This window comes from Sebastes fasciatus, chromosome 3 (genome assembly GCF_043250625.1).
Source record: "Sebastes fasciatus isolate fSebFas1 chromosome 3, fSebFas1.pri, whole genome shotgun sequence".
NCBI lineage: Eukaryota > Metazoa > Chordata > Actinopteri > Perciformes > Sebastidae > Sebastes > Sebastes fasciatus.
The window spans coordinates 7,231,932-7,259,464 of NC_133797.1; the positions used below are offsets into that span (position 1 = coordinate 7,231,932).

The 27,533-nt window shown below is 41.4% G+C and overlaps 1 protein-coding gene across 6 annotated transcripts; it reads left to right on the top strand.

The window, feature by feature from the left end:
• Positions 1-210: 210 nt before the first annotated feature.
• On the top strand, positions 211-27,525 carry wdr17 (WD repeat domain 17). Of its 6 annotated transcripts, none has more exons than XM_074628650.1 (32): positions 211-307; positions 4,316-4,444; positions 4,901-5,084; positions 5,184-5,414; positions 6,098-6,208; positions 6,470-6,610; positions 6,925-7,047; positions 7,925-8,112; positions 8,220-8,388; positions 8,833-8,924; positions 10,036-10,118; positions 10,205-10,291; positions 10,635-10,799; positions 11,451-11,566; positions 12,857-12,943; positions 13,550-13,699; positions 13,790-13,920; positions 14,682-14,807; positions 16,942-17,097; positions 17,596-17,660; positions 19,166-19,298; positions 19,399-19,487; positions 20,607-20,706; positions 21,667-21,806; positions 22,355-22,466; positions 23,036-23,177; positions 23,598-23,700; positions 23,839-23,940; positions 25,070-25,168; positions 26,333-26,400; positions 26,709-26,806; positions 26,915-27,525. In XM_074628650.1, the coding sequence occupies exons 2-32, from the start codon at positions 4,322-4,324 to the stop codon at positions 27,032-27,034; spliced, it is 3,834 nt and encodes a 1,277-aa protein (XP_074484751.1). In that variant the 5' UTR covers positions 211-307; positions 4,316-4,321; the 3' UTR covers positions 27,035-27,525. The 6 variants fall into 6 exon arrangements, 5 of the variants coding, with proteins under 5 accessions (XP_074484751.1, XP_074484777.1, XP_074484768.1 ...); XM_074628657.1 differs by lacking the exon at positions 211-307 and adding an exon at positions 331-525; XR_012593191.1 differs by lacking the exons at positions 25,070-25,168; positions 26,333-26,400; positions 26,709-26,806; positions 26,915-27,525 and having other exon boundaries at positions 23,576-23,700.
• The last annotated feature ends 8 nt before the right edge of the window (positions 27,526-27,533 follow it).

Below are 27,533 nucleotides of genomic sequence, written 5' to 3' on the forward strand. Positions count from 1 at the left end.
AAGCCACTCCTGTAAAGGAACTGACCCCCAACGTTTAATGGATCTCAAGTGTTATACTGTGTTATTATTACTTCAGAAAGTGATGAGACACCTGGATGAAGCTCTGACCCAGGTAATGACTCCCACTAATATAATCAGACATCATGAAGCGGTGCTGACTGACAGCCCACACCAGCCAATAGCTGATCACATCGATTATTCCCGCCGACCAATCACTGCCTGATTCCTCCCCCCCCAGGACAACGAGTAGGGAGCGTTTCAGAACCGGGGAGCTGTCCGTCGTGCACGAGCCAGCTGGCAACTGACGGTAAGCAAAAAAACAGACCTCAGACCTCTCCTCAGAGCTCCGAGTTCCGCAGCCTGCTGCTGCTGCTGGAGCCGCGGTAACACGGAGCCGTTAACCGGAGGCAGAGAGCCGGTATAGTGTCATCCCGGTGAACGCACCGGAGGGTACCCGCGAGCTGCCGCTCCGTGCTCCACATCTGCGACACGCAAGCGCCTCAATAACAGACAGCTTCCACCCGGGTTAGTTAGTGCTGCTGAGACCTGTTGATCACATCTACATCTACATCCATATATCTAGATATATGAGAGGAGACAGGCAGCGAGGGGTAGACTAGCGATTTAACGGTGCTCAGATGAGCACTGATTTTACGCTGTTGCAGCCTGTTATTATTATTATTATCATGTGTGTGTTAACGGTTTTGGCGATTTGCACGTGAAAAATGTAACATAACATTACCGTAGGACACCTGTTTCACCTGAAAATGACCCAGACCGAGCTCACCGGAAAATAAGCCTACTATGGCTGATGATGATGTGTTTAAAGGTCCCATATCGTGCTCATTTTCAGGTTCATACTTGTATTTTGTGTTTCTACTAGAACATGTTTACATGCTGTAATGTTAAAAAAAAACTTTATTTTCCTCATACTGTCTGACGGAATATGCCTGTATTTACACTCTGTCTGAAACGCTCCGTTTTAGCGCATTCTGACGGAATTGCAACAGAATTGCGTTGCTAGGCAACAGCTTGGGTCCATGTTTACTTCCTGTCAGCTGATGACATTCACATCCACTGCAACCAGGATATAAACTGGAAAACATTTAGATTGTTTACGTTTAAATCTGTGTCAAGGGTCTAAATATTGTATATTCGTGACATCACGAATGGGCAGAAATCCTGACGGCTTGTTTCAAATGCAGAGTTTCTGAATACGGACTGTGTGTATTTCCCTGTGGATTGAGCGTTTCGATACTTTCACAGTATTTATAGGATTTAAGCCTGCTTTATAATAACAAAAAACATGAAAATCTCACTTTTTTATAATATGGGACCTTTAAACCTGCAATAAGCAGAATCATTTTGTCATCATTGGACAAAATATTCCATAATAACCTTTCAGCATATTGTAATTCAAGTGTTGTGAGAGAAAACTAGACTTCTTCACCTCCTCATGGCTCTGTTTTCAGGCTTTAGAAAATCTAGCCCTGCGAAGGGGGACTTTGACCAATCACAGGTCATTTCAGAGAGAGAGAGAGCGTTCCTATTGGCTGAGCTCCGGCTTGTGGGCAGCGCTTGGTATTTCCTCAACTGATCTCAACATGGCTGCCGGATCACAAACAGTTTTACAGCTAAACAGTACACTACAAGATGTTTCTGAAAACATCTGAGGAGAGAAATAGGCATTACAGTAACAGAATATTGATTCATATTTGATCAGCGCTGCCTAGTTTGACCGTTTGATCGGAGTTTGCGAGTGATTGACAGCTGCTCAGAGACGGCAGACTCCAGATCAGCTCTGATTGGTTGTTTTCCTCCTCTAATCCACAGCCCCAAGTGTATCTGCACTATACTGCAGTATGCCATGACCAACTCCACCACAGCATTTTGACCATCATCATCTTCAAACCTCACTTTGTTATCTAAAACCTTTAGTTTAGCCTCGTCTCCTCTCCACTCCTCCTATTTGTGTCGGTGTTGGAGAAAATCCCACCATATGACAAGAGTACCGCTGCGATTTAATTCATCTGGATTTCAGGTAGACTACAACCTCCGAGGAACCTGTATCTCAGTAACAATCGATCTTGGAGGTGAAGAGTGATTCTGTGGACTTTAACCTCTTAAAACAGCAGCTTTAATGTGGCTGTCCGTGGTGCTGACACATTGATGAATTGAATTTAAAGAAACTTGTCTAATTCAACTTTATGTATATTATAAACACAAAACATCATCAAAACAAAACACATAGTAGAAATATTTGATATGCTTAAAATCATCGCACAATTTATTGCAAAGATATTGCTTAACTTGTCATGTCATGAAAAGCTCTCTTTCTCCGTGCTTGTGTACATCTGGTTATCTGGAGTTCCTACCAACCCACCAACAGTCAGTTTTCTGTGGGCTATCTACATCAGAAAACATGTGATTCAACCAGCCGTTCAGACAGAGGGTGAATACAGGTCGATTCAGACACAGAGGATGAAAAAAAGAATGTTTGTTTTACATTATGGTAAATGGTAAATGGACTTGCTTTTATGTAGCGCTTTTCTAGTCTTCCAATCACTCAAAGCGCTTTACACTACATGTCAGTATTCACCCATTCACACACGGATGACAGAGGCTGCTAAGGTCAGGATCTAATCTAAATACTCATTCACACACCGATGGCTCAGCCTTCGGGAGCAATTTGGGGTTAAGCGTCCTGCTCAAGGACACATCGACATGTGTCGATGTGTCCTTGAACCACTGACCTTCCGATTGGTGGACGACCTGCTCTACCATCTGAGTCACAGCCGTCACATTAAAGCTGAAGTACTTTAAGCAAATATCATTAAAAGTTATTTTGATAAAACTGTCACAATATCCTGACAGTAGTGCATGAGACAGATAATCAGGCTCCTCGGCCTCCTTCTAGTGCTCCTGATGGCATTAGCAAGATTTCACAGCGCCGAAGGAAAACAACCAATCAGAGCCGAGCGGTCAGTCACTGCTGGTAAACTCCGATCAAACGGTCAAACTAGGCGGCGTCGATCAAATATGAATCAAGAATCTCGCTTCATCCAAAATCACATACGAAGCTCTACGTACCAACCTCTATTCGGTCGCACTAAGCGGTAATTTACGTCGTCACTTTTTGAGAGCGTCCTTGCCGGTTGGAGACGTGGTGTAACCATGGTAACCCGTGCCAACCTCATGTGACCAAAAGGACGGTTTGTGAGAGTCTGAATTAATTTAAAATATATATTACGCCTAGCAAAGTGGAATCTTATACTTACAGTTAAATTGAAGTGTCATCGACGTCACAGAGCCGTCTGTCAACGTCCGTTATGAATGTTGTCGTCCCTACCGCATTGCATTGTGGGATATGTATGCCGTCGTAGTGTCCAGCGTTTGCATACTGTAATATTTCACTGGAAATAGTATGCAATTTGCGTACTATTGGTTTCATACTAATGTTTCGGACATCTCGGTGAAATCTTGCTAATGCTGTTAGGAGCACTAGGAGGAGGCCGAGGAATAGGACGATACAAAAATACCTTTTTATCGTATTTATTTTATATTAACAATAACACAGGTGTTGTCACATCGTCATCAAGTTAACAGAAATAAGAAAATCAAGACAATGCATTTGGGCTGTAGGTAGATTAATGTCCATGGACAGGATATCGAGGCGTAGTCGGGGGGAAGGAACACCCTGCAGATACAAAGGATTCACTTTAAGGACTCTCTTAGATAGATCCTAGATCCTTTTGGATGGTTTTGGTTTTAAAAAATCACAAGATGGCTAATAGAAAATAGAAAATACAATTTTCTACAGGGGTCATTCTAGGACTCTACAGCGAGTCCAGTCCCACCATTCAGACATACCGTACCTGGTGGAGTCTCTGGTCAGTTCCTCACAGTAACAGTAAGCAGCCGTCTCAGCCAATCACAGCAGAGATTAATTCAATCCTCTTGTTCTCTTTAATCATCTTATCCTCTTCAGCCTGTTGATCCTACGCAGTGTGTTAGTATGTTGTGAGTGCTACTCTGGTGGTACTAGAACTGTTCACTGTAATTCAATCCATAATCCATGAGGGATGTTAGTTTAAATCTGAGTAACAATACAATGCAATGTAAAGACACAGATGATAGTCTTTCAGCCACGATGTGAGAGTCTGAACACTTTCTAGTAAGTTATTGTTACTGCCATTCATTTACATCAGTTGTAGCCACTTAAAAGACATTGAACAGAATATAAAAATACACAGAACATATAACTAAAAGCTGTGTAAAATGATTTCCATGTAACATAATGCGTGTGTGTCTCTAGGTGATAATGGCCAAGGTGAAGCAGGTGGGCTTGCTGGCAGCAGGCTGTCAGCCCTGGAACAAAGATGTGTGTGCTGCTAGTGGAGACCGCTTCGCCTACTGCGCTACTTTGGCTATATACATCTACCAGGTGAACTACTTATACTTGTGTGTTTGTGTTCAAGAGGGAGGTGAAGGATTCAAATCTAGGATTGCTCTATGTGCCAGCAATCACATACCACAAACTTTCATCTCTTGTCATGGGAAATGTGAGGTCACTGTGTGGATGACCTGCTGCAGTGGTAAACCAAAAAACATACATTCTGGGTGCTGCACAGCCCGTACAACGTAACCATACTCCAAATATTTAAACAGAATTATTTCAAGCATTTTAAACACAATACACTGAATTGTTCCTTTTGTTTGAAGTGCCTACAGTTCAGGACAGAACTGAACCTCCACAACCTTTCAGTGAACATTACTACTGCAGAGAGGTTCCATCAGATCACATCACGGCAGAAGTTATGTTTAACCCATCATAGGACACAATCAGAGCTGTCGTCCCTTTCTTTGATTCCTTGCCATTCTCTCTGTCTCCTTGTTGCAGTTGGATCAGCAGTACAATGAATTTAAGTTGAGGTCCATCATGTCAGAACACAAGAAGACCATAACAGCCATCAGCTGGTGTCCTGACAACCCTGATCTGTTTGCATCAGCCTCTGCTGATAACCTGCTCATCGTATGGAACGTAGCGGAACAAAAGGCCGTAGCAAGACTGGACAATACAAAAGGTTGATAGATGATCCACAGCAGGTTTTTATTTAAGGTTATAGAGTACTGCAGCGTCCTCCCCTCCATAAAGTATCACAGCGTCTCCTCCTCTTTCCCAGGTGTCCCTGCGTCAGTAAGTTGGTGCTGGAACTTTTCTGAAGGAGTGGCATTTGTCTCCCAACGTGGTCCACTGTATATCTGGGCATACGGAGGGTCTGACCCCGGGGTCACGGTGCATAAAGAAGCCCACTCCTTCCTGTCTGATATCTGCCTCTTCAGATGGCACCCCACCAAGAAGGGCAAACTGGTGTTTGGGCACACGGACGGAAGTTTGTCTGTTTTTCAGCCAGGTACCGATGTTTGGATTAAAACACATGTATTCGTGTATTTCATGGGACATTTCATTGCCTGGAGGTACAGTATACACCGATCAGCCATAACATTAGGTCAACATGGACCCCCTGACCGGTCCCCATACGCAACAAACTGCTCCTCACTGTGTGTTCTGACACCTTTCTATCGGAACCAGCATTCACTTTTTCAGCAATCTGAGCTACAGTAGCTCTTCTATTGGATCGGACAACACGGGCCAGCCTTCGCTCCCCACGTGCATCAATGATCCTTGGGTCTGACCCTGTCGCCGGTTCACCGGTTTTCCTTCCATGGACCACTTTTGGTAGGTCCTGACCACTGCAGACCGGGAACATCCCACAAGAGCTGCAGTTCTGGAGATGCTCTGACTCAGTCGTCTAGCCAGCACAATTTGGCCCTTGTCAAAGTCGCTGACATCTTTACGCTTGCCCATTTTTTCTGCTTCCAACACAAAGTTCAAAGTTCAAAATGTTCACTTGCTGTCTAATATATCCCCCCCCACTGCCAGGTGCCATTGTAACGAGATAATCCATGTTACTCACTTCACCTGTCAGTGGTCTTCATGTTATGGCTGATCGGTGTATATACTATAAGCCTAATTATAACATATGATGTACATAGAAATAATTTTTTTTGTGTGTGTCTGTCCTCTCTTGTTTAGGGAGTAAAGGCCAAAAGCATGTGTTGCGTCCAGAGTCATTAGAAGGGACAGATGAAGAGGACCCAGTCAGTGCTCTGGAATGGGACCTTTTGTCAACTGATTATTTACTAGGTTGGACAAAATATGAACAAGGACTTTGTTAGCTGAATTGAATTTTAAAAGAGGAAAAATACTTATATAGGCTAAAGCACAAAATAGAACAATAAAGTCAATTTTATTTTATAGTACTAGAATGTATGGTCAGTGTTTGCTGAGTCATTGCAAGTTATTACCATAAAATAACCATTCAGTTACTGGTTATTACACAAATCTGTGTGACTGTGATTGCAACCACAGTTGCTAAAAATGCTGAACACATTGTCTCCATCACAGTGTCTAACCTCCATAATGGTGTCAGGCTGGTGGACAGCGAGGCCTTGGCTTGTATCACGTCCTTCTGCTTCCCCTCAGCGGCTGCATCGGTTCAGTGTCTGGCCTGGGTCCCCTCTGCACCGGGCATGTTCATCACCGGAGGTAAACACTGTGTGTGATCTGGCTTCCCCTCTTGCCTTCATGTGTTCACTGCTATAGGTTAGCCTCGCCTTTCAGCCAGCGGGTATGTGGGACCTGTGGCTGCCACTGGGCCATCTGTCTGTCGGGATGCATATTAAAACCGCAATGATAATTAAAGATAGTAGATGGAGTTCATATTAATACCTCCCATGCATTTTGAGAGGGCAGGTTTACAGACCAATAGGAATATTCAACACATTTGCATTATGCAGGAGACTTTTGAAATATTTGAATGGATGTGAATCTGTCTGTCTGTCCGTCTGTCTCTCTGTCAGACTCCCAGGTTGGAGTGCTGAGGGTCTGGAATGTGTCTCGCTCCACTCCTTTGGACAGCTTCAAACTGAAAAAGACCGGATTTCATGCTTTGCATGTTCTCAACTCCCCTCTCGCCAAGAAAGGTAACATTTAGAATAAAACTTTTGGAACTTACAAATGTGGTATAAACTGAAAAATCCATACAGTATACCACAGTATACTGTTCAGGTTACATGGGGTTCTGTTTGCAGGTTGGTATCATAATCTTGTGCCAAATTACATTCTTACAAGTGCAAGTTTTACACTTAATCCACATCTTCAGATTTGTGCTGTGTGTGTGTGCCGGCCTCCAAAGCACCACAGATGAGATTGAAGTCCCCTAATATTTATTTCTTAAATATACGCTGTCTGGGTATAAAGCAGCCATTCAAACACTGAGCAGTAATAGTCTTATAAGGCTTCATTTGATTATTTAATTTCATTTATTTGTTTATTGGATTTGAGGAGCAGAGCACATTAATCAGTATAAAACACAAGATGTAAACATGGCAGAGTTAGCAAGAATGCTAATTTACATGTGTAGTCACATGGGCAGGTAACAAAAACAGAAACATGACATGTGACAATATACAGATACACAAGTGGAAAAGACAAAATACATTGTGCAACATGTTAAACATGTCAAAAGTGATCGCAGTTCTGGTTTGCCTGAAGACATTGTTTGAGATGAGACTTGACAGTGGAATATGTAGAGCACTCCCTTAGTGCACGTGGTAAGCCATTCCAATATTTATTTTCCTTAACGTCAGCACACTTTCACCAAATGTGGTGCACCTAAGTGGCACCTCACAGCCCCCTCTAGTGGTAGATTATATTTTTCCAGAATAAACCTTTATGGCTTGTTACACCTGTGACCACCTAGTGAAACAATGAATTAACTCTACAGCAGGTTCACACTGAACTGTAAGGATTATCTTTCTCAGCATTTCATGAATAACATGACAGATATTGTCTCTACAGCTCAGAGTTCCTGTTCTCCCAGTAAAAGTCAGCACACCAGTTCCACCAGCGAGGCCGTACCACCCCCAACCCTGTCACAGAACCGGTCCTTCTCTCTGCCTCCTGGCCACGCTGTGTGCTGTTTCATGGATGGAGGGGTGGGACTCTATGACATGGGGGCCAAGAAGTGGGACTTCCTACGAGACTTGGTATTCTATAACATCCTTTGTAAAAGTCAACAGTCTGCACATGCTTACACATGACTGAATGAAGAAACCTGGTCTCTGTCTTTGACTTGTTTCTATATTGTTTCCAGGGTCACGTAGAGACGATCTTCGACTGTAAATTTAAGCCAGATGATCCCAACCTGCTGGCCACAGCTAGCTTTGATGGAACCATCAAAATCTGGGACACAGACACACTAACAGCTGTTTACACCTCCCCTGGCAACGAAGGAGTGGTCTACTCCCTGTCCTGGGCTCCAGGTGGGTTAGCTACACACAAACACTCACACACACACACGCACGCGCACGCACGCACGCACGCACGCACGCACGCACGCACGCACGCACGCACGCACGCACTCACACACACACACACACACACACACACACACACACACACACACACACACACACACACACACACACACACACACAAGCACATGTCTACAACCATGAAGGACTGAGTAAGGACTTGGAATCCATGGTGATGATCCTCTTGATCCAAACATGCATAATCACAACCTAATCATCCCAGCCCACAAAGACAAGTACATCCCCGAGCAGGTCAGGTATATACTTATACAGTATATATGGTGGTACAAAAGACTTCTTGTCCCATCCCAGCAGCATGTGTCAATAATGTGTATCATCTGTTGTTTATGTGACAGTTAGTGACCTTTCTGTCTGTCTGTGTGTGTTTCGAAGGAGACCTGAACTGCATTGCAGGTGCAACATCTCGTAATGGAGCGTTCATCTGGGACGTCAGGAAAGGAAAGATCATCACTCGCTTTAATGAGGTTACTTTGACTTTAGTGCAAAACGGAATGTGTGTATCATTACTGCATGAAAATCCCCCGTGTATCACTTAGTTTAAAATGGTAATCTGGAAGATTTTCATTTAAATAAAGGTCTGTTAAGTCTATCTATTGCTGAAGGAGGTAACACAATGGCGACTAAGCCCATGGCCCACTGATGAAAGTACTGCAATATTTATATATCTGCAGTATTATGAACTGGGTGTCTGTGGCGACATTCCTGGAAAAAATACTGTGCTACAGTTTTTCTTCATTGCACAAAAAGTGGAACTATGCACATAATTCTCAAACCTTGAAACTCATCATCATGCATCAACATAACAGCTCCAGAGTGCTGAACTCTATCTCTACTCTCATTCCATTGTTTTCACTCAATAGACGTTCTAAATCAACCAGGACTGAAATCCAGCATTTTCTCTCACCCAGTTCATAATACTGCCAATATCTAAATATTGCAGTACTTTCATCAGTGGGTCATAGGCTCAATCACCATCGTGATATCTCATTCAGTGATAGATAGTGACTTAAAGGTGCGGTGTGAAATGTTTGTAGGTATCTACGATGAGGTTACACATGGAAGTATGTAGGAGAGCTACGCTGGCCAACGCAGAAAAGTGAAAATATGAAAGTCTCTCTCTAGAGCCAGTGTTTGGTTTGTCCGTTCCGGGCTACTGTAGAAACATGCCAGCTGGCTCTGTGAAGAGGACCCGCTCCCTACGTAGATATAAACGGCTCATTCTAAGCTAACGAAAACACAACGATTCTTATTTTCAGGTGATTGTCCACTAAAGTAAGCATACTTATTAATATTATATTCCATTTCTGCCAATAGATCCCCCTAAATGCTACACACTGTTCCTTTAACAACCTTTATTTAAATCTAAATCTAAATTTGAATCTTTGAGATTGCCTCTTTAATAAGTTAGGATATGGCTGCAGTCTGAAAAAAACACATTACAAGTTAAAAGTGAAACTTTGTTCTTATAAAAGATTCTTCTATCCTTGCCAACTACCCTCAGCGAAACATGTGACTGATTAAAAATGATGGATGGTATGATGGTGTGTGCAGTGACGACCTCTGTCTTTCCTCTAGCATGGTAAGAACGGTATATTCTGTATATCATGGAGCCATAAGGACTCTAAGAGGATTGCTACCTGTAGTGGAGACGGATTCTGGTAAGTCCTCATCTCCCCTGACAACAAAAACACAAGATTTGTGCTTCATAGAAAGTCTGACATGTTTTATACTGTTTTGACAACAGTATCATCCGGACCATCGATGGTAAAATCCTCCATAAGTACAAACATCCCGCTGCCGTGTTTGGCTGTGACTGGAGCCAGAACAACAAGTAGGTCCTCAATCCATCTGCCGTCTTTCTCAGTGGGGTAGTCAACTAGACCTGAAAGACAAACGTCTCTTCAACAGATTCAACAATATATTTGAAACACAATTACAAGATGTGACTAGATAAACAAAGCAGGATTACGAAAAAGATAAAAAAAAATAATACAAGTGAAGAAGAATAAAACAAAAAACAGGTGAAATATTGTAGGTAAAAATGTGTCTTTGTGAGAAAGGCTGCAGATGAGGAGAACAGAGAGGAAAGGCAGAGACAGACCTGTTCCAACTATGTCTATAGTGGTGTTCTAGCACATTAATAATGATGTGTTTTCCTCTTTCTCTCTCTGTAGGGATATGATAGCAACAGGCTGCGAGGATAAGAACGTGCGCGTGTACTACCTGGCCACCAGCTCCGATCAGCCTCTTAAGGTCTTTACTGGCCACTTATCCAAAGTATTCCATGTCCGCTGGTCCCCGCTGAGAGAGGGAATACTGTGTTCTGGATCAGATGATGGGTGAGTGCAGACAGAGAGAGCTACATGCAGGCCTCATAAACACTATTCAAAATGTTTTTATTAAATGAGATGGACGTTTAATGAGAATCTGTTTCACTGCAGAGGCACAAAAACAAGAACAAGGAATCAAATAAGAATATTAAATATAATGCATATCAATCTTAACAGCTTGTATGTATTGATTGGCCAATATGAAACATGTCATTTATGTGTCATTTTAAAACTCTAAGTGGAAACTATAAGTTCAGAAAACATGGAGGATGTAGTCCCATTGCTCACAAATACAGGAAGGGCTTTTGTAGAGAAGTTTTGCACAGCTGACATAGAAACTAATTTTTACCAGCTCCAAAACATTTGCCTAATTACAATTAGTTGTCCCTTTTATTATTATTTTTTTGTAAATACATTTTTCATTTGTCCAGATTTTTTTTGAGGATCTCGTATTGTGTGTAACAATAATGTAAATACCAATCCCTGATTTAAAAGTGTCACCCCACCACCAAAATGCAAAACGCATGACTAGAAGCTGCTATCATTTGTTTTTAAGTTGATTGACTTGTCTCTTACAGGGACTAACCAAGTTATTTCATTATTTCATTATTCCATTATAACATTTAACACAACAGTGTGTGTGCGTGTGTGTGTGCACAGTACTGTTCGTATATGGGACTACACCCAGGACGCGTGCATCAATGTGCTGAGTGGTCATACAGCTCCTGTCAGAGGCCTGATGTGGAACCCAGAGGTTCCTTACCTCCTCATTTCAGGTAATGCCACTAAAAGTACTGATCTAACTCTCCAGTTATCTTCTGTTGCTTTGTGGTCAATGTGTTGTTGTCATTGTTGAGCTACTCGTGTTCTTGCTTGTGAGTGTCTATCCAGTGTAATCCCAACAGGCCAACAGATGTTTAAAATAATATGCCACATAAGTACTGAGGTAATCTGATTCTGTTCAACATATAAACTCTCCAACTGTCTAATCATATATCTCGCATACATATTTTTTAGCAAAATATATTTGTATCTTTCAATTCTTTATTGACATGACAGCTGTCATTGCCATTTTGGCATTGCATTACATTGTTTGTACAGTGGAGAGAAAGTGACCTCCATGTTTATGAGGACATGCTGGTGGTGGTGGGTTTATTTTTGGAGTAGCAGCTGGCTCTGTGGACTTACATTAGAGAGCTTTACAAAGGTGAGTGAGAGGCGAGTAGCTCCGTCTGCTGTGAAGAACCTTTGTGTCACTATCAACTGATGATATGGGAGATGGGGTACCGCTCTAAAATACTTCAGTTGAGTCAACATTGATGAGTTCAGTACTCTCCCTCCTCCCTCCTGAGGGAAACAAGGAGTTGATGAATTAAAGTGATGTAAAAGACACTGTTGTCTCCTACTGACGCCAGCAGTAATGTTAAAGGTGCTGACAGTAAAATGTGGCTCAGTGTCAGTAAATACACGTTTCCTCTGCAACCCTCTGTGTTTTTTAACAAGTGAAACATTCAAATTATCCACCTGTTACTTACAGCTCATATTAACTTCATATCATAACAATGTTTTCTATATTGTTTCACCACATCAGTTCACATCTGTACTGAATACAAAATGAGTCATTGGTGTGCTTCCTCCTGTTTAAACAAGGAACAATGAGAGAAGGTCTTAATGTTTGTAAATGTGATGCTATAGCCAGCTGACATTTCCTATATCACAATAACAATAACAATAAATAGATGGCTAATGTTACCTACAACAAAGGTCATTTACCTATCCAACAAATTAAATATCATCTCTGCATTTACTATACAAGTCTAAAGCCCCTTCCGTAATTTTTAATTTGCCTGTTTAAATCTCTGCAACTATTTAGTTCTCTGGATATATGGTGGTCTACTGTACAGAGCCAGCAGTATATTACTGATAACATCTTTAACACAAAATAAAAATGGCTCATTAGTGAAGATGGACACAGTTAGTGGTGTTTTACTGACAGTATTTCTGTATTTCATAGTGATGGGACTGTTGTTGTATTTAAATTGTAAGATGTTGTATTATTTTTTTAGGTTCTTGGGATTATACAATCAAAGTGTGGGACACAAGAGATGGCACATGTCTAGATACAGTCTACGACCACGGAGCTGATGTCTATGGTAAGACAGAACCGCAGGAAGACCTCCTGCTACACTGTTAAAGGGACAGTGTGTAGGATTTGTGTGGTGTGGTTGCAGATTGCAACTAACTGAGTACCCCCCCCGCTCACTCCTCCCTTTCCAAGACTGAGGTAACGTGAGCCACCAAGTGAGTAACCGTTGTAACGCCGTTGGTTTTGCTCAGAGCCCATCCTAACCATAATAACACTACTTTAGGAGCAACAGTCAGACGCGCGGCTGGCGGTACCACGATTTAGCACTCTGCGGCTCACGTTACTGCAGTTTCACCAGCGTGTCGGAGAACTACGGTGGCCTTACCGTGGTGCTGATAGATCCTCAGAAATGCTACACACTGGTCCTTTAATTCTGCAGATATGTGAAGGCTGTCAGGTACAATATGTGATGAATGAGGTCAGTTACATGGAAGTCAGTTCATTCAGATGAAATATAAACTGCTCTAAACTCAACTTGTGTGCAACGTATTGGTTTTAGAAAGACGTGGTGTATTGCAGTCAGTTATTTTGCTGAATTTTGTTATGACATGATTGCCAACATAGAGTTTAAAACCTGAGCCATACTACAGCACTGTTTCTGTTATGTCTTTAGGTTTAACATGTCATCAGAACCGTCCGTTCACCATGGCCAGCTGTAGCAGAGACAGTACAGTGAGGCTGTGGTCTCTCACGCCCCTCATCTCTCCACTGCTGCTCAACATCCTCACCAACCAGCCTTGGGAAAAGATAATTGGAAACACAGGTAAGAACAGACTTCTGCTCACGTCTGTTTGATGGTGTTCTGCTCTAACTCCTCATTTAATAATAATGTTGCTCGTGTGTGTGTCTGCAGACACAGCTATGGTTCCCGGCTCTCCGCCGCTGCTCTGTGGCAAAGTGTCTCGAGACATCAAGCAGGAGTTGGATAAGCTGAGCTCTGACATCAGGGCCAAGAAGCTCCGTTGGTTCTCTGAATGCTTTTCGGTACCTACCTTCTGAATGCTTGTTTTATCAGTGGTGATGTTCTGTGATGTCACAGTTGTCTCTCTCAGTACCAACACACAGCTCCAGCTGTGTGTTGGTACCCAGAGCCAGGTTTCAACCATAAGTGTAGCTTTGTTGATTCTGCACGAGGCTCATTTGAGCTGTTTGACTTTAGAATACAGTCGGAGGGTGAGTCAACAAAAGGCTCTCTCCCTTTATTCCATGTTTACTTAAAAAAAATTAAAATGAAATGCAGAGATTAGAAAAGAAACGCTTCTCTTTACTAAAAGAACAGAATGAGGACATAGAGGTCCAACTTTTATTTCAGTTGGGATTAAAAGTCATTACACTAAAACACGAGCAGATATTAAGAATTTCTAAAGACTTTCTCCAATTCATGTTGTGTCCGTTTGCCTTGTAAAGCTTCATTCTTTCATTGCTCCCTGCATACAGTATGTAAACAGTTTACTTTATATATACAATATACTGTATATATACTGTTTATATATATATTTTGAGAATGATACATATGATGCATACATTTAAATAGCCTTTTGTGTCTCACAGATCCTGCATATTTACCACAGTTACATACACATTTAAATGCTGGTATAAGAAAAGTCAACATGTAAACTGCATTGAACATAGTTTATTGTTATAATATACAGTATGTTACTTGTTTTCTTTGTGTGAGTGTGCATGCTGCATGTGTGTTTGTGTGTGTTTCTGAACGTATCTGTGTGTGCTGTGTCCCGTGCCAGCCTCCGGGAGGCAGCAGTAACCTGTGGGACTTGGTGTCGGTCATTAACGGCCAGGACGACTCGCTGCTACCAGCAAGCTACAGCAAGGGAGTGATGCACATGAAACACCTGCTCAAGTTTAAAACGGTGAGTCGCTCTCTACCCTGAGTCACAGGTTTGTTTATTGTCATTCTACGACACAACCTTTTAAAAGCTATTTATTCATGATATATATGGAGGATGAGGATGAGTGGAGAAGTGTCACAGCCTGAGGAAAGAAGGTGCTCTGTAGTCTGGTGGTGCAACGGCAGATACTTCTGTATCTCTCTCCAGACAGCAGCAGGGTCAACAGGGTGGGTTTTGTCTTTTAGTATCCTTGGGGCTCTGCGCAGGCACCTCACCTCTCCGATGCCACTGATGCTCAGTAAATGCCCTCCAGTCCTGGGCCGTGTTTATGCCAGTTTATAATGTTTCCAGTCATCTTGTTCTAGGGCTGTCATTGCCCCTCCCACTTTACGCCCCACGGCCAGTGTGATCCCATCACAAGATGCTCTCTAGTTTTAATTTTCTTTTTCAGACTGCTGGTATTATACAGACGTAGGCAAAGTTGTTGGTAACGTTCCGTTAAAGAGAGAAAAACCCACAATGGTCACTGAAATAACTTGAAACTGACAAAAGTAATAATGAATAAAAATTTACTGAAAATGAACTAATGAAAATCAGACATTGTTTTTGAATTGTGGTTCAACAGAATCATTTTAAAAAACAAACTAATGAAACTGACCTGGACAAAAATGATGGTAGCCCTAGAAAAGATTGAAAATAATGTGACCATAGGGACATATTAAACTAAGGTGTGTCCTGTAATTAGCATCACAGGTATCTTCAAACTTGTAATCAGTCAGTCTGCCTATTTAAAGGGTGAACAGTAGTCACTGTGCTGTTTGGTATCATGGTGTGTACCACACTGAACATGGACCACAGAAAGCTAAGGAGAGAGTTGTCTCAGGAGATCAGAAAGAACATTATAGACCTTCATGTTAAAGGTAAAGGCTATAAGACCATCTCCAAGCAGCTTGATGTTCCTGTGACTACAGCTGCTCATATTATTCAGAAGTTTAAGGTCCATGGGACTGTAGCCAACCTCCCTGGACGTGGCCGCAAGAGGAAAATTGATGACAAATCGAAGAGACGGATAATACGAATGGTAACCAAAGAGCCCAGAACAACTTCCAAAGAGATTAGAGGTGAACTCCAAGGTCAAGGTACATCAGTGTCAGATCGCACCATCCGTCACTGTTTGAGCCAAAGTGGACTTAATGGAAGACAACCGAGGAGGACACCAAATCATAAAAAAGCGAGACTGGAATATGCCAAAATGCATATTGACAAGCCACAAAGCTTCTGGGAGAATGTCCTTTGGACAGATGAGACAAAACTGGAGCTTTTTGGCAAGTCACATCAGCTCTATGTTCACAGACGCAAAAATGAAGCATACAAAGAAAAGAACACTGTACCTAATGTGAAACATGGAGGAGGCTCGGTTATGTTATGGGGCTGCTTTGTTGCATCTGGCACAGGGTGTCTTGAATCTGTGCAGGGTGCAATGAAATCTCAAGACTATCAAGGCATTCTGGAGCGAAATGTGCTGCCCAGTGTCAGAAAGCTTGGTCTCAGTTGCAGGTCAAGGGTCCTCAAACAGGATAATGACCCAAAACACAGCTAAAAACACCCAAGAATGGCTAAGAACTAAACATTGGACTATTCTGAAGTGGCCTTCTATGAGCCCTGATCTAAATCCTATTGAACATCTGTGGAAGGAGCTGAAACATGCTGTCTGGAGAAGGCACCCTTCAAACCTGAGACAGCTGGAGCAGTTTGCTCATGAGGAGTGGGCCAACATACCTGTCGACAGGTGCAGAAGTCTCATTGAGAGTTACAGAAATCACTTGATTGCAGTGATTGCCTCAAAAGGTTGTGCAACAAAATATTAAGTTAATGTTACCATCATTTTTGTCTAGGCCAGTTTCATTAGTTTGTTTTTTTAAATGATTCTGCTGAACCATAATTCAAAAACAATATCTGATTTTCATTAGTTAATTTTCAGTGAATTTTTATTTATTATTACTTTTGTCAGTTTCAAGTTATTTCAGTGACCATTGTGGGTTTTTCTCTCTTTAACGGAACGTTACCAACAACTTTGCCTACGTCTGTATTTGGGTTCCAGAAGTGTATTTAACTTCACGTTTGTTTCTCTTCCCTTCATCCTGCTGTCTCTCAGTCTGAAGCCCAGGAGCTCACTATAGTCAAGATGTCTAAGTTTGGAGGAGGTATCGGAGCTCCCAGTAAAGAGGAGAGGCTGAAAGAAGCAGCAGACATCCATCTAAGACTGGGACAGATTCAACGATACTGTGAATTAATGGTGGAGCTTGGACAGGTATGGAGTGTGTGTGTGTGTGTAATAATTTGTCTCTCCAGAAAGCATGTGACTCAGACACTAGTGAGACTTGGTTAGTTGTGTTGGTACTGATCCTGTTCGGGACTATTTAACAACATGTTCTTCAGTCACTGGCTGGCTCCACTTCAGCCCTTCCATCCTATTTTACCACTGTCAACACTAATGTTACTGATATCTGTACCTCCATTTTGGCTCTGCCATCATCAAATGCTTTGCTTGTCTTAGTGGAAGCCCTAGAGCTTTCAGGTGATAGAAGTTGAAAAGAGATGGCATGTAGCCGTAGGCATGAAGGAATGGTGACACAGTGGAGAGTTACAGCAGGTGTAGAGAGATTCTTCTCACAAACCTGTCAGCTCTTAACTTGAAGTATATTTCTAATGATTCCATTTCTATTGTCAGAAAAAGACAGAAATGAAAACAAAAGATGATGATTATACTGCCATAATGGAGGGTGAGCATTATGTTTGTCTCTTCCAGTGGGAGAAAGCATTATCCGTGGCTCCAGGAGTCTCCATGAAGTACTGGAAGAAACTCATGCAGAGGTAAACCATGTTGAAGTTTGTTGTTTCAGCTTTTCCACTAAACAACACAAATATTCCATGTCCTGGTGCACATGTTTTCATGGTGAACTGGACTTGGACAGTACAGTGCAATCCAATGCAATAATACGACCTACAGTACATACTGAACAGAGATGTGTTGATTTCTGAGTTGTGAAGGAAGATAGTCAAAGACTCATAGCCACGATGCAAAAAATAATTTTACAATTGACCAATGTTTAAACATGACGGTCAAAATGTGGTCAGCAACTTTCAACACTGGTGTGCCTTTATGGGCATAAATGTGTGTCACTAGAAACTTTGATTTGAAATTTGAATCATTTATATTTGAATTTGAATTGCTCAAACTGAATAATTGCATTAAAAACTGAATTTGAATCCCATCGTTTGAAATGGAATGTATTAGTTTGGAACTGAATTCCAATGAACTTGAAACTGGATGTGATATTATGAAATTGAATTCAGTTGCTCTGAAACTGTATTTGATCCTCACTGAAAATTCAACTCTCTGTACTTCTACATTCAGTTCTCACATTTCAAATTCAGTTCATGTGGATGAAAGGTTTAATATCCCGTCAACAACATGATTCGGCTGGCTGGCAAAATAGAGATCTCCTGCTTTTAAAGCATTTAAAAACAAATTAGCTGTCTTTCTAATTCATTATTTTACTTCCTAATTTAAGTCATTTGCTTTTATCTTATTGTGGCAGTCATGTCTGAAAAGCCCCGCTGTGCAGCAAACGCCCAGTTACAAAAATTCAACCTTCGCTGTGATGATGTCATGTTTGTTTCACGCACAGCGAGCATAAACTGGTCTTAACGATGGCTCTGTTCCATTCGGTGTCCCAGTAATCCGAGCCAGTGAGCCAGCATGTACAATACGAAGACCCTGAAAGTGGCACACCGAAATAGAAAGCAGCTACGATTAATGTTATTATTTACACCTGTACTTTTCCTGCTATGACATGTCAAAATGTATCCCGTGATAACAGCGTATTGTTTCCACTCCCTGCATGCTTCATGTAGACTTTAGTGGAGCTTTTGTTTGGCTGTTTAGTCGATGTAAGTCATGCTTGTTGTTTTGGGGTTTTACCAGATTTTCCAAAAGTCATAATTCTCTTTGAACCAAATTGTTTATCTAAAGTAACAGATATCTTGTGTGGCAAGATACTCAGAATATGCTTTATGGAAAGCTGCAGCAGATCAGGAAGTGTCCCCTGAATCATTTTAGATAATAAATAATAATGCATAATTAATTACAAGTAAAAACACAACGAGACAACACAGAGTCAGAGACCCGTCCAGGAGTGTTTGTTAGGCAAACAGTCGAACAGCTTGATTTGAACTGGGATTATTTATTCTGCCACCTTAATTTGACCAACGTATTTATAATTTACATGCAAACTAAAAGATAAATGCTGAACCTTTATGGGTTGCAAATTGTTTATGTTATTTCTATATGTAATTTTAATATGCTCATGTTGCAGGAGAGCTGACCAGCTGATGGCTGAGGATAATGATGATGCTATCCCGTACTGCATCGCAACAGGAGACATAAAGAAACTTGTAACTTTCTTCAGTGGCAGAGGACAACTGCTGGAAGCCTTAATAATAGCACAGGTACAGTAGTTTCCTTCAGACTGATAGATGCGGATGGTTGAAAATAAAATATTGATAAGAAATGATGAAAATCATAAATAGTAATATTCTATATTTTTAGGGAGCATGTGAAGGGAACATTCGTGCACCTCAAAGCTCTGCAGCTAACCACACAAATAATGATGTGGATAACAGACAACAATACCAGAGGTAAAGCACACACACACACACACACACACACACAAACACACAAACACACAAACACACACACACACACCAATGACAACGTTCCTACCTTTGGTGCGTAATTTTAACTGAACTTGAAACTAACATTTAACCAACAGTTGCAGATGCATTTGGACTGAAGCTGCTGTTAGCTGACATACTGTATTGATACTCAATGGCACTATGGCTAACGTTAGGGGGGGAACACTTTACTACAGTTTACAGCAGGAAAACATCAGAGTAGTTTGGCAGCCAACCGGTAACTGTTTGTTGTTGTAATACTTATTTCGACCACCAGAGTGCACCACTACCCCATGTTCTAAGTAGATTAAGCATTTAGGTTTTCTTCTTCCACTCTCTCCATGCACTCTAAACACAAGGTACTTATAGACTGTTCCAACGGCATCGCGTTGCTAGGCAACAGATTGTGTCATTCACATACACTGTAACAGGAAATAAACTGGGACACATCTGGATGTTTACAACTGTGAAATGGTCTAACATTATATCGTCTGTTAGCAAGTTATGTAACATTACTGTCATGTCTTCCATTTGGCTAGAAATGTATTTTAATCGGCGCTGATCTGCCGATAGCGTTAGCTATACCGACGCCAGGTTGAATTTAAAATCAATAAACTATGAGAATTCCAATGAATATACAATAGACAACAGAGATTTACACAAGTTCACGTCAGAGATGCAAACTATTCAGTTTTCTTTCCTGAGAATTAAAAGTAAAATTCAAAGTATTTAAGATTTAAAATGCTGTTGCAGTGTCGCTACTTATTATTTTTGCTAAGTCACCAGAATGCAGGAAACAAAGTCTCTCAAACTTGTCTCAAGGTTGGCAAGTGTGCAAATTAAATGAATTCTTTTCGATAGGTTTACAGGGTTAACTACTAAAATCATGCATTCTGGGCTAAATACGATGAATCCTGATCTGTAATTATAGTGTAGCTTGTTCATAGCTAGCAACACTTCTTCACTCTGAGACTTGTAGAATACTGAATACGCTTGTAACCTGATTTAATTGCTCTCTGAAGTGAATCCCAGAATATTTGTGAGATGAGGTATGTGTGCTAGATTTGCTCTTTTTCTGTCCAGTCTCCTCCATAAGGTATGTAAGGAACTAGCTGAGTGGTACTTCCAGGACGGATGCTCTGTCCTGGCAGCATGCTGCCACCTCGCTGTGGACAATGTCAAGGTACACACATCAGTTACATACACATTGTGCAAGAATATTGTGCAGTTTCATACACACGTAGGCAAAATTGTTGGTACTCTTCCGTTAAAGAAAGAAAAACCCACAATGGTCACTGAAATAACTTGAAACTGACAAAAGTAATAATAAATAAAAATTCACTGAAAATTAACTAATGAAAATCAGACATTGCTTTTGAATTATGGTTCAACAGAATCATTTTAAAAAACAAACTAATGAAACTGACCTGGACAAAAATGATGGTACCCTTAACTTAATATTTAGTTGTACAACCTTTCGAGGCAATCACTGCAATCAAGCGATTTGTGTCAGAAAGCTTGGTCTCCGTCGCAGGTCATGGGTCCTCAAACAGGATAATGACCCAAAACACAGCTAAAAACACCCAAGAATGACTAAGAACAAAACATTGGACTATTCTGAAGTGGCCTTCTATGAGCCCTGATCTAAATCCTATTGAACATCTGTGGAAGGAGCTGAAACATGCAGTCTGGAGAAGGCACCCTTCAAACCTGAGACAGCTGGAGCAGTTTGCTCACGAGGAGTGGGCCAACATACCTGTCGACAGGTGCAGAAGTCTCATTGAGAGTTACAGAAATCACTTGATTGCAGTGATTGCCTCAAAAGGTTGTGCAACAAAATATTAAGTTAATGTTACCATCATTTTTGTCCAGGCCAGTTTCATTAGTTTGTTTTTTAAAATGATTCTGTTGAACCATAATTCAAAAACAATAGCTGATTTTCATTAGTTAATTTTCAGTGAATTTTTATTTATTATTACTTTTGTCAGTTTCAAGTTATTTCAGTGACCATTGTGGGTTTTTCTTTCTTTAACGGAAGGGTACCAACAACTTTGCCTACGTGTGTATGTCTCTCCTTTACTGATCATTAATGATAACAAGAAATCTGTGTGTGTGTGTGTGTGTGTGTGTGTTATGCTTTTAGTTAGCCATGTCGAGTCATATCCGAGGTAATGAGCTGGAGTTGGCTTCATGTGTGGGTATCGTCCTAGGAGAGGCAGCAAATCAGAGCACCGCGTACTGTCTTGAACTCTTGGCCAGGAAGTACATGACGACACCTACATGGTACGTCTGCGTCCCATGCATGCCCAGTTAGTGTAACCTCTATTATTCTTCTGTAAACCTTCAAAACTACACTGCTCCATTTTTAGTTTCTTATTGCTCATTTATCCTTTGACATGTTGTATTTAGATTTGCTTTTTTTCTACTTTGAAGTATATTTGATATTGATCTTTTCATGTCCCCATGTTGTCCCCATGTTGTCCCCACGTTGTCCCCATGTTGCCCATATCCAGCTAGCTGATAACCATACTTGGTTTGGTGTAAAGCCATCTGTTTACAGGTTTGCATCATGACACATGTCCCTAGTTTTGAATGTTATGCATTGATTGAAACCTTAGTTCGTTGAGCACAGGTGGAGCCCAGTGACTGCCAACCTATTTTCAGCTTGAACTTCACACCACAGTCAAAATGCTGAATTGCATTTATCAATTTCAGTGTGTAGATGAGCAGGGAGCTAAAGTTAGAGGGCTCCATCTGTGCTCATAGGACTATAGGGTGACTACAGTGGCTGCTGCTAAGGTGTAGTCCATGTCTACCGTGTTTACATTTAGGGAGCTCTCAGCTGACCTTCTGCAAATGATTCCTGACAACCACATTTTATTGGCTAAGCTGTGTGCGTTTTACCCAGGAAGCGCAGCTGAAATCAACCAATTTCATGAAAGGGTGAGTAGACAATCATTAAAGGGGACATATAATGAAAAACTTCTTCAGTGCTTGTTCACATTCATCTGGGTATCTAGAGTACCGACCAGCCCACAAACTGTGAAATAAGACGACTCAGTCAGTTTATTGTGGGCTGTCTAGATCAGGAAACATGTGATTCAACCAGCCAATCAGATGTGGCTCCCCTTCCTATGTCACATGCAGGCTCATTAGAATATATACTGCCCACTGCTGGAGAACTACCTTTGTTAAGGTGCACCATATTTTTCTCTCTAGCCAATCAGAGCAGCCTGGGTTTTTTCAGGAGGGGATCTTAAAGACACAGGAGCTAAAACGGAGTGTTTCAGACAGAGGGTGAATAGTTTATAGTATAATGCATGTAAAACATGTTCTAGGAGAAACCCAAAATACAAGAATGAACCTGGAAATGAGCATGATACTTCCCCTTCAGGTTAAATCTAAGACAGGTTTTTGGATGAAATGGAATGGAGGCTCCATGTCTGATGTTGATGATATTAATATCTGTGATGATTATCGTGACTACGATTATGTGTTGTTTGTCATTCAAGTGCGGTCTCCCTTCATTAGAGGAATGTAAGACCTTGGCAGAAGCAGCCATGTCTGAAACAGATGTGTTTTCAGCTGTTAAATTCCACCTGCTGAGCTCTGAACCTGAGAACGCCCTCTGGATAGGGCTGGATCACGTTAAAGGTATCGGCAGCTCAGCTTCATTGTGTGTCTGTGTGTGTGTTTACATATCTACCGTAACAATATCATGACACAAACCCATTCAAAGGACCTTTAATATATTACTTTTGTATACTGTATATATACTGTATCTCTCTCTCTCTCTCTCTGTGTATATATATATATATATGGTTGTTCCACATGCTGGTGTGGTTACAAATGTAATCTACGAATGAACCAGTTTCCAAAACAATCTCTATGAAGACCCTAAAAATCTTGATTGAATGATTTGGTGTAAAATAAAGTGAATTACAAAAAAATGTATCAAACCTACAAAGATATACGCATATCGTTCATTGCTGACAGTGTCCAACTGAAGAAAGTAATCTAAATGTGTGTCTTATACATCACTGATTAATCAGATTCATCATTCCTCCTCACCAGAACAGCTGTCTGGACCTGATTGGACCGTGGATGGTGTTCAGCCAATCCTGGACCTGATGAGTTACATCAGAACCGACTGCCTCATCACGGCCAAGCTGACTGAGTAAGAACGTCTATTACTTTATTAGTAGTATTAGTATTAATAGATATTTTAATTATTATGCTGTTAACTTCCCATACATTGTCAGACTTGATCATCATCCAGGTCTATGTGTGTGTGTGTGTGTGTGTATGTGTGCAGAATCCGCAGTGAGCTGTTGATCCTGTGTGGTTATATCGGAGGTCTGCTGGCCGTCAGGAGACAGTACTCCAGCATCGTACCCGCACTCTACGAATACACCAGGTAGACACACATCTGTGTGTGTGTGTTAATCTTTCTTTATTTAACATGGTCTGGTGTTTTGCATGTGTCAAAAAGATATGGTGCTGGTTAAAAAGATTTCAAACATCCACATACGTCTGATTCGTCTGTGGTGAAGACTACCGGTGATTTATAGAGATGTTTTATCTCTTCTAGAGGCACGGGGACCAATCAGACGACTGTGATTATAAACTATATATCTGACATGTACCCAGCTGTCATCATGACAACTTTAATATCATTAAAGGAATACCTCAGCCCCAAAATGACCATTAGTACATCATTCACTCGGCCTGTGAAAAGTCTTGATGAACTAAAGTAAATGGAGGCGGCGTTTGCCACCTGTTTTGAGACGGTAGCTGTGGAGGGGTTTTAAATGGCGAGGTTTTAGTGAAGATGCACATGTTATGGAAGTAGTGAGCATACGACTCGGATTATACTGCATGAGTTGTGTGAGAGCTAATAAACGGATGTTTCGATATAGTCGTGCTGTTGTTAAACGCGCCCCCTCTTTACTTCACTTTATCGAGGATTTACTCTGTTTTTGATTCTTCGTTAACCGTGGAGGCCTGAGAGGAAAAACACAGCTTTCTTCAAGCATTCAAGGTAACACGGTGGTGAGTAGTTGATAATACAGATGGTCATTTTGTGGGTGAAGTATTCCTTTAAGTGATTCGGAACATTAGGAACTCTAACTGTGCACCTAAATGCTTCCTCTTAGTTTTAACCCTCTGTTTTACCTCTGGTTACGGTGCGGTGGGTTGTTGTTGGGTTCGGTATAACGCTCTAACAGGGAGTCCTGTAAAATCACCATGTGATGCCTCCCCCAGTTACAGTACCTATAAATTCCAGGATCGTCTTTATACTTTGATCATCATTGGGCTTTGTAGAATAGGTAATGAGTCTGCAACAACATGTTCAGCAAAGTTGTATGATGTAAATCGGGTAAATCGGGTAAATCGGGCTATACGGTGATAATTTGATGCCTGACGTAAAGCTGCTCATTCAGTATGTCTTTACTTTGATAATAAGTATGACAATAATATTAATAATAATCCGGTTGAACGATCCGTAAGTCAGTCCAACCGTGTTCTTTCTTTCTGTCTCTCAGTCAGCTGTTGAAGCGGAGGGAGGTGTGTGTTCCTCTGAAGATTGAGCAGCTGTCTGTGGAGCTGGATGCCTGGCGGGCCTGCACGCAAAGCAACAGCAAGTAGGTTACACACACACACACACACACACACACACACACACACACACACACACACACACACACACACACACACACACACACACACACACACACACACAAACAAAGATAATGTTTTTGTTTTGCCTCCAGCTAACAAGTAAGGGATAATGTACAGCGAGCCGGTCATTGTTGCGAAAGAATCCCCTTCAGGGCGATGCTGCACTCTCTGTCTCTCATCGCCCTGAAGGGGATTCTTTCACAACCATGACCCGCTAGCTGTACATTATCCCGCCTATTACACGGCTACTTACTGAAGTGTAACACCCACCACAAGTGCTGGCTAAGGAATGACAATCAGGGAGTAACTTAAAAGAGTAGAAGTTTTAATTACAGAAATGTAACTTTACAATTCATATCCCCCGCTGTAACCTACTCACTGTTTAAACCCCAGCTTTACTAACAGGGCAGGGCTGAATAACACACTGGTATACACTGCAAATCAAGGCGTTTACACACTAAGTGAATTCACACATTTATAAGTCACACGTGATTGATTTCACTGCAAACGATTTTAAACCACACCACACCTTAAGCCTGCGGTGTGCACCAGGTGTGCACCTGCCTCACTCCACTGGCAAGAATCAATGGCACAAACAAAGTTCTTCCTGCAGGTAGCCCTATGTCGGCAAACCCTCCCTCATGGTTGCCCCTCCCCTCTCCCGGTCTGTGTCACCTGCCACAGAAGAAATCAATATTTTAACACAAAAACGGTCCTCCAGAGTCCGACATCAGAGCTGCGCCCATAGCAACGGTCTGCTATACATAGCAACGGTCTGTTATAGAGAATTTACAGATCTGATTGACCTATCAGAATCGAGTATTCAACACAGCCGTGTTATAATGTCATGTAATCATGACGTCAGCACTAAAAGGGTCTATAGAGGGTGACCCAGGGGATTCATGGAACCAGATATAGAGAAGTATGAGGTATCATTGCCTTTGCTGCCAGCCTCCTGAATAGGTGCAAAAACACTCACACACTGAATCCAGATCTACATCTACTCTATGTTCATACTACCATATGTTTAAATTCACTAACAGTGACTGTCATCACTGTAATACCTCTACATTGTTTATGTGCATGTAACACAACTTCACAACTGTATCTCTGTCTGATTTCAATAGTCCTCCGTCAGAGTGTCAAAGAGAAGAGTTCAGCTGTCTCGAGAGGAGAATCCAGCCGACACACTCTGGTATAAATAACAGCTCTAAACATCCTTTATCAAGGGAGTTTATGGAAATATAACACTTCTCATATGCTCAACATGTACTCTGGGATCAGCAACATAAGCCCCAGACTTAGTGATTGGCTGCTACAGTATGTTATAAGTGGCTCTCTGATTGGATGGAGCGTGGCTGAGAGAGAGAAATGAATGAAGGAGCAGAGGAGGCAGAATGAAGTATTATGTTTCTAGACTCCATAATTAATATTAATATGTAATCTGTGAAACCTGGTGATAGTCAATAATACATCCTCTGTGTAATGCTCTCCCTTTCTCAGCTGGTCTAGTCCTGTGTGGTGCTGATTATGTGACCGGCTCCAATCTACCCAGCCACTCAGATGTTCAGCAGTCTTGTTTCACAGGACACAGGATACAGGTGTATTTCTTTATTTTATTATTATTTTTATTCTTTGGTTTGTGTGTATCTACTCTAACATGTCTGGACAACTTTTCTCATGGTTTTCTTTTTTTTTTTTGTGCTCAGGGTCCAGTGTTTCTGCTGGAGGACGGTAAATCAGCCATCTCTCTTAATGATGCTCTAATGTGGGCAAAAGTCAACCCCTTCTCCCCTCTGGGAACAGGACTCCGCATCAACCCCTTCTAACACACACACACACACACACACACACACATGCATGCACGCACGCATGCACGCACGCACAGACACACGCACAAAGAGGACATTCCAAGTGAAGGGTTTACAGATTGGAAGAAAGGAAGAAGAAATGAAAACTGGGCTGAAGATAACATGTTTGTGCTTCAGCTAACTAGTCAACTGTATTTTATAATTTACTGAGCCAACAAATGTGGTGATGTCAACGTCAACAAACAATACATTTCTGATTCTGTGAGGATGATTCATGGTAATGGTAGATTTTGATATTGGTTAGCTGTTATGTGCTTCAGTTGTCAAGGGGGGGGAGGTTCTTGTTGAATGACTGAATTATTGATTGATTGATAAGGATTCCTTCTTTTCTCCAGCTAACAGTTCAGTATGAGTATGTACTGTATATACAGGGTATAAATCTGAATTACTTTCTTCTATTGTTGTAAAAAAGAAAAGAAGTAAATACTGAAATAAAGCAACCACTGCATATTTATAC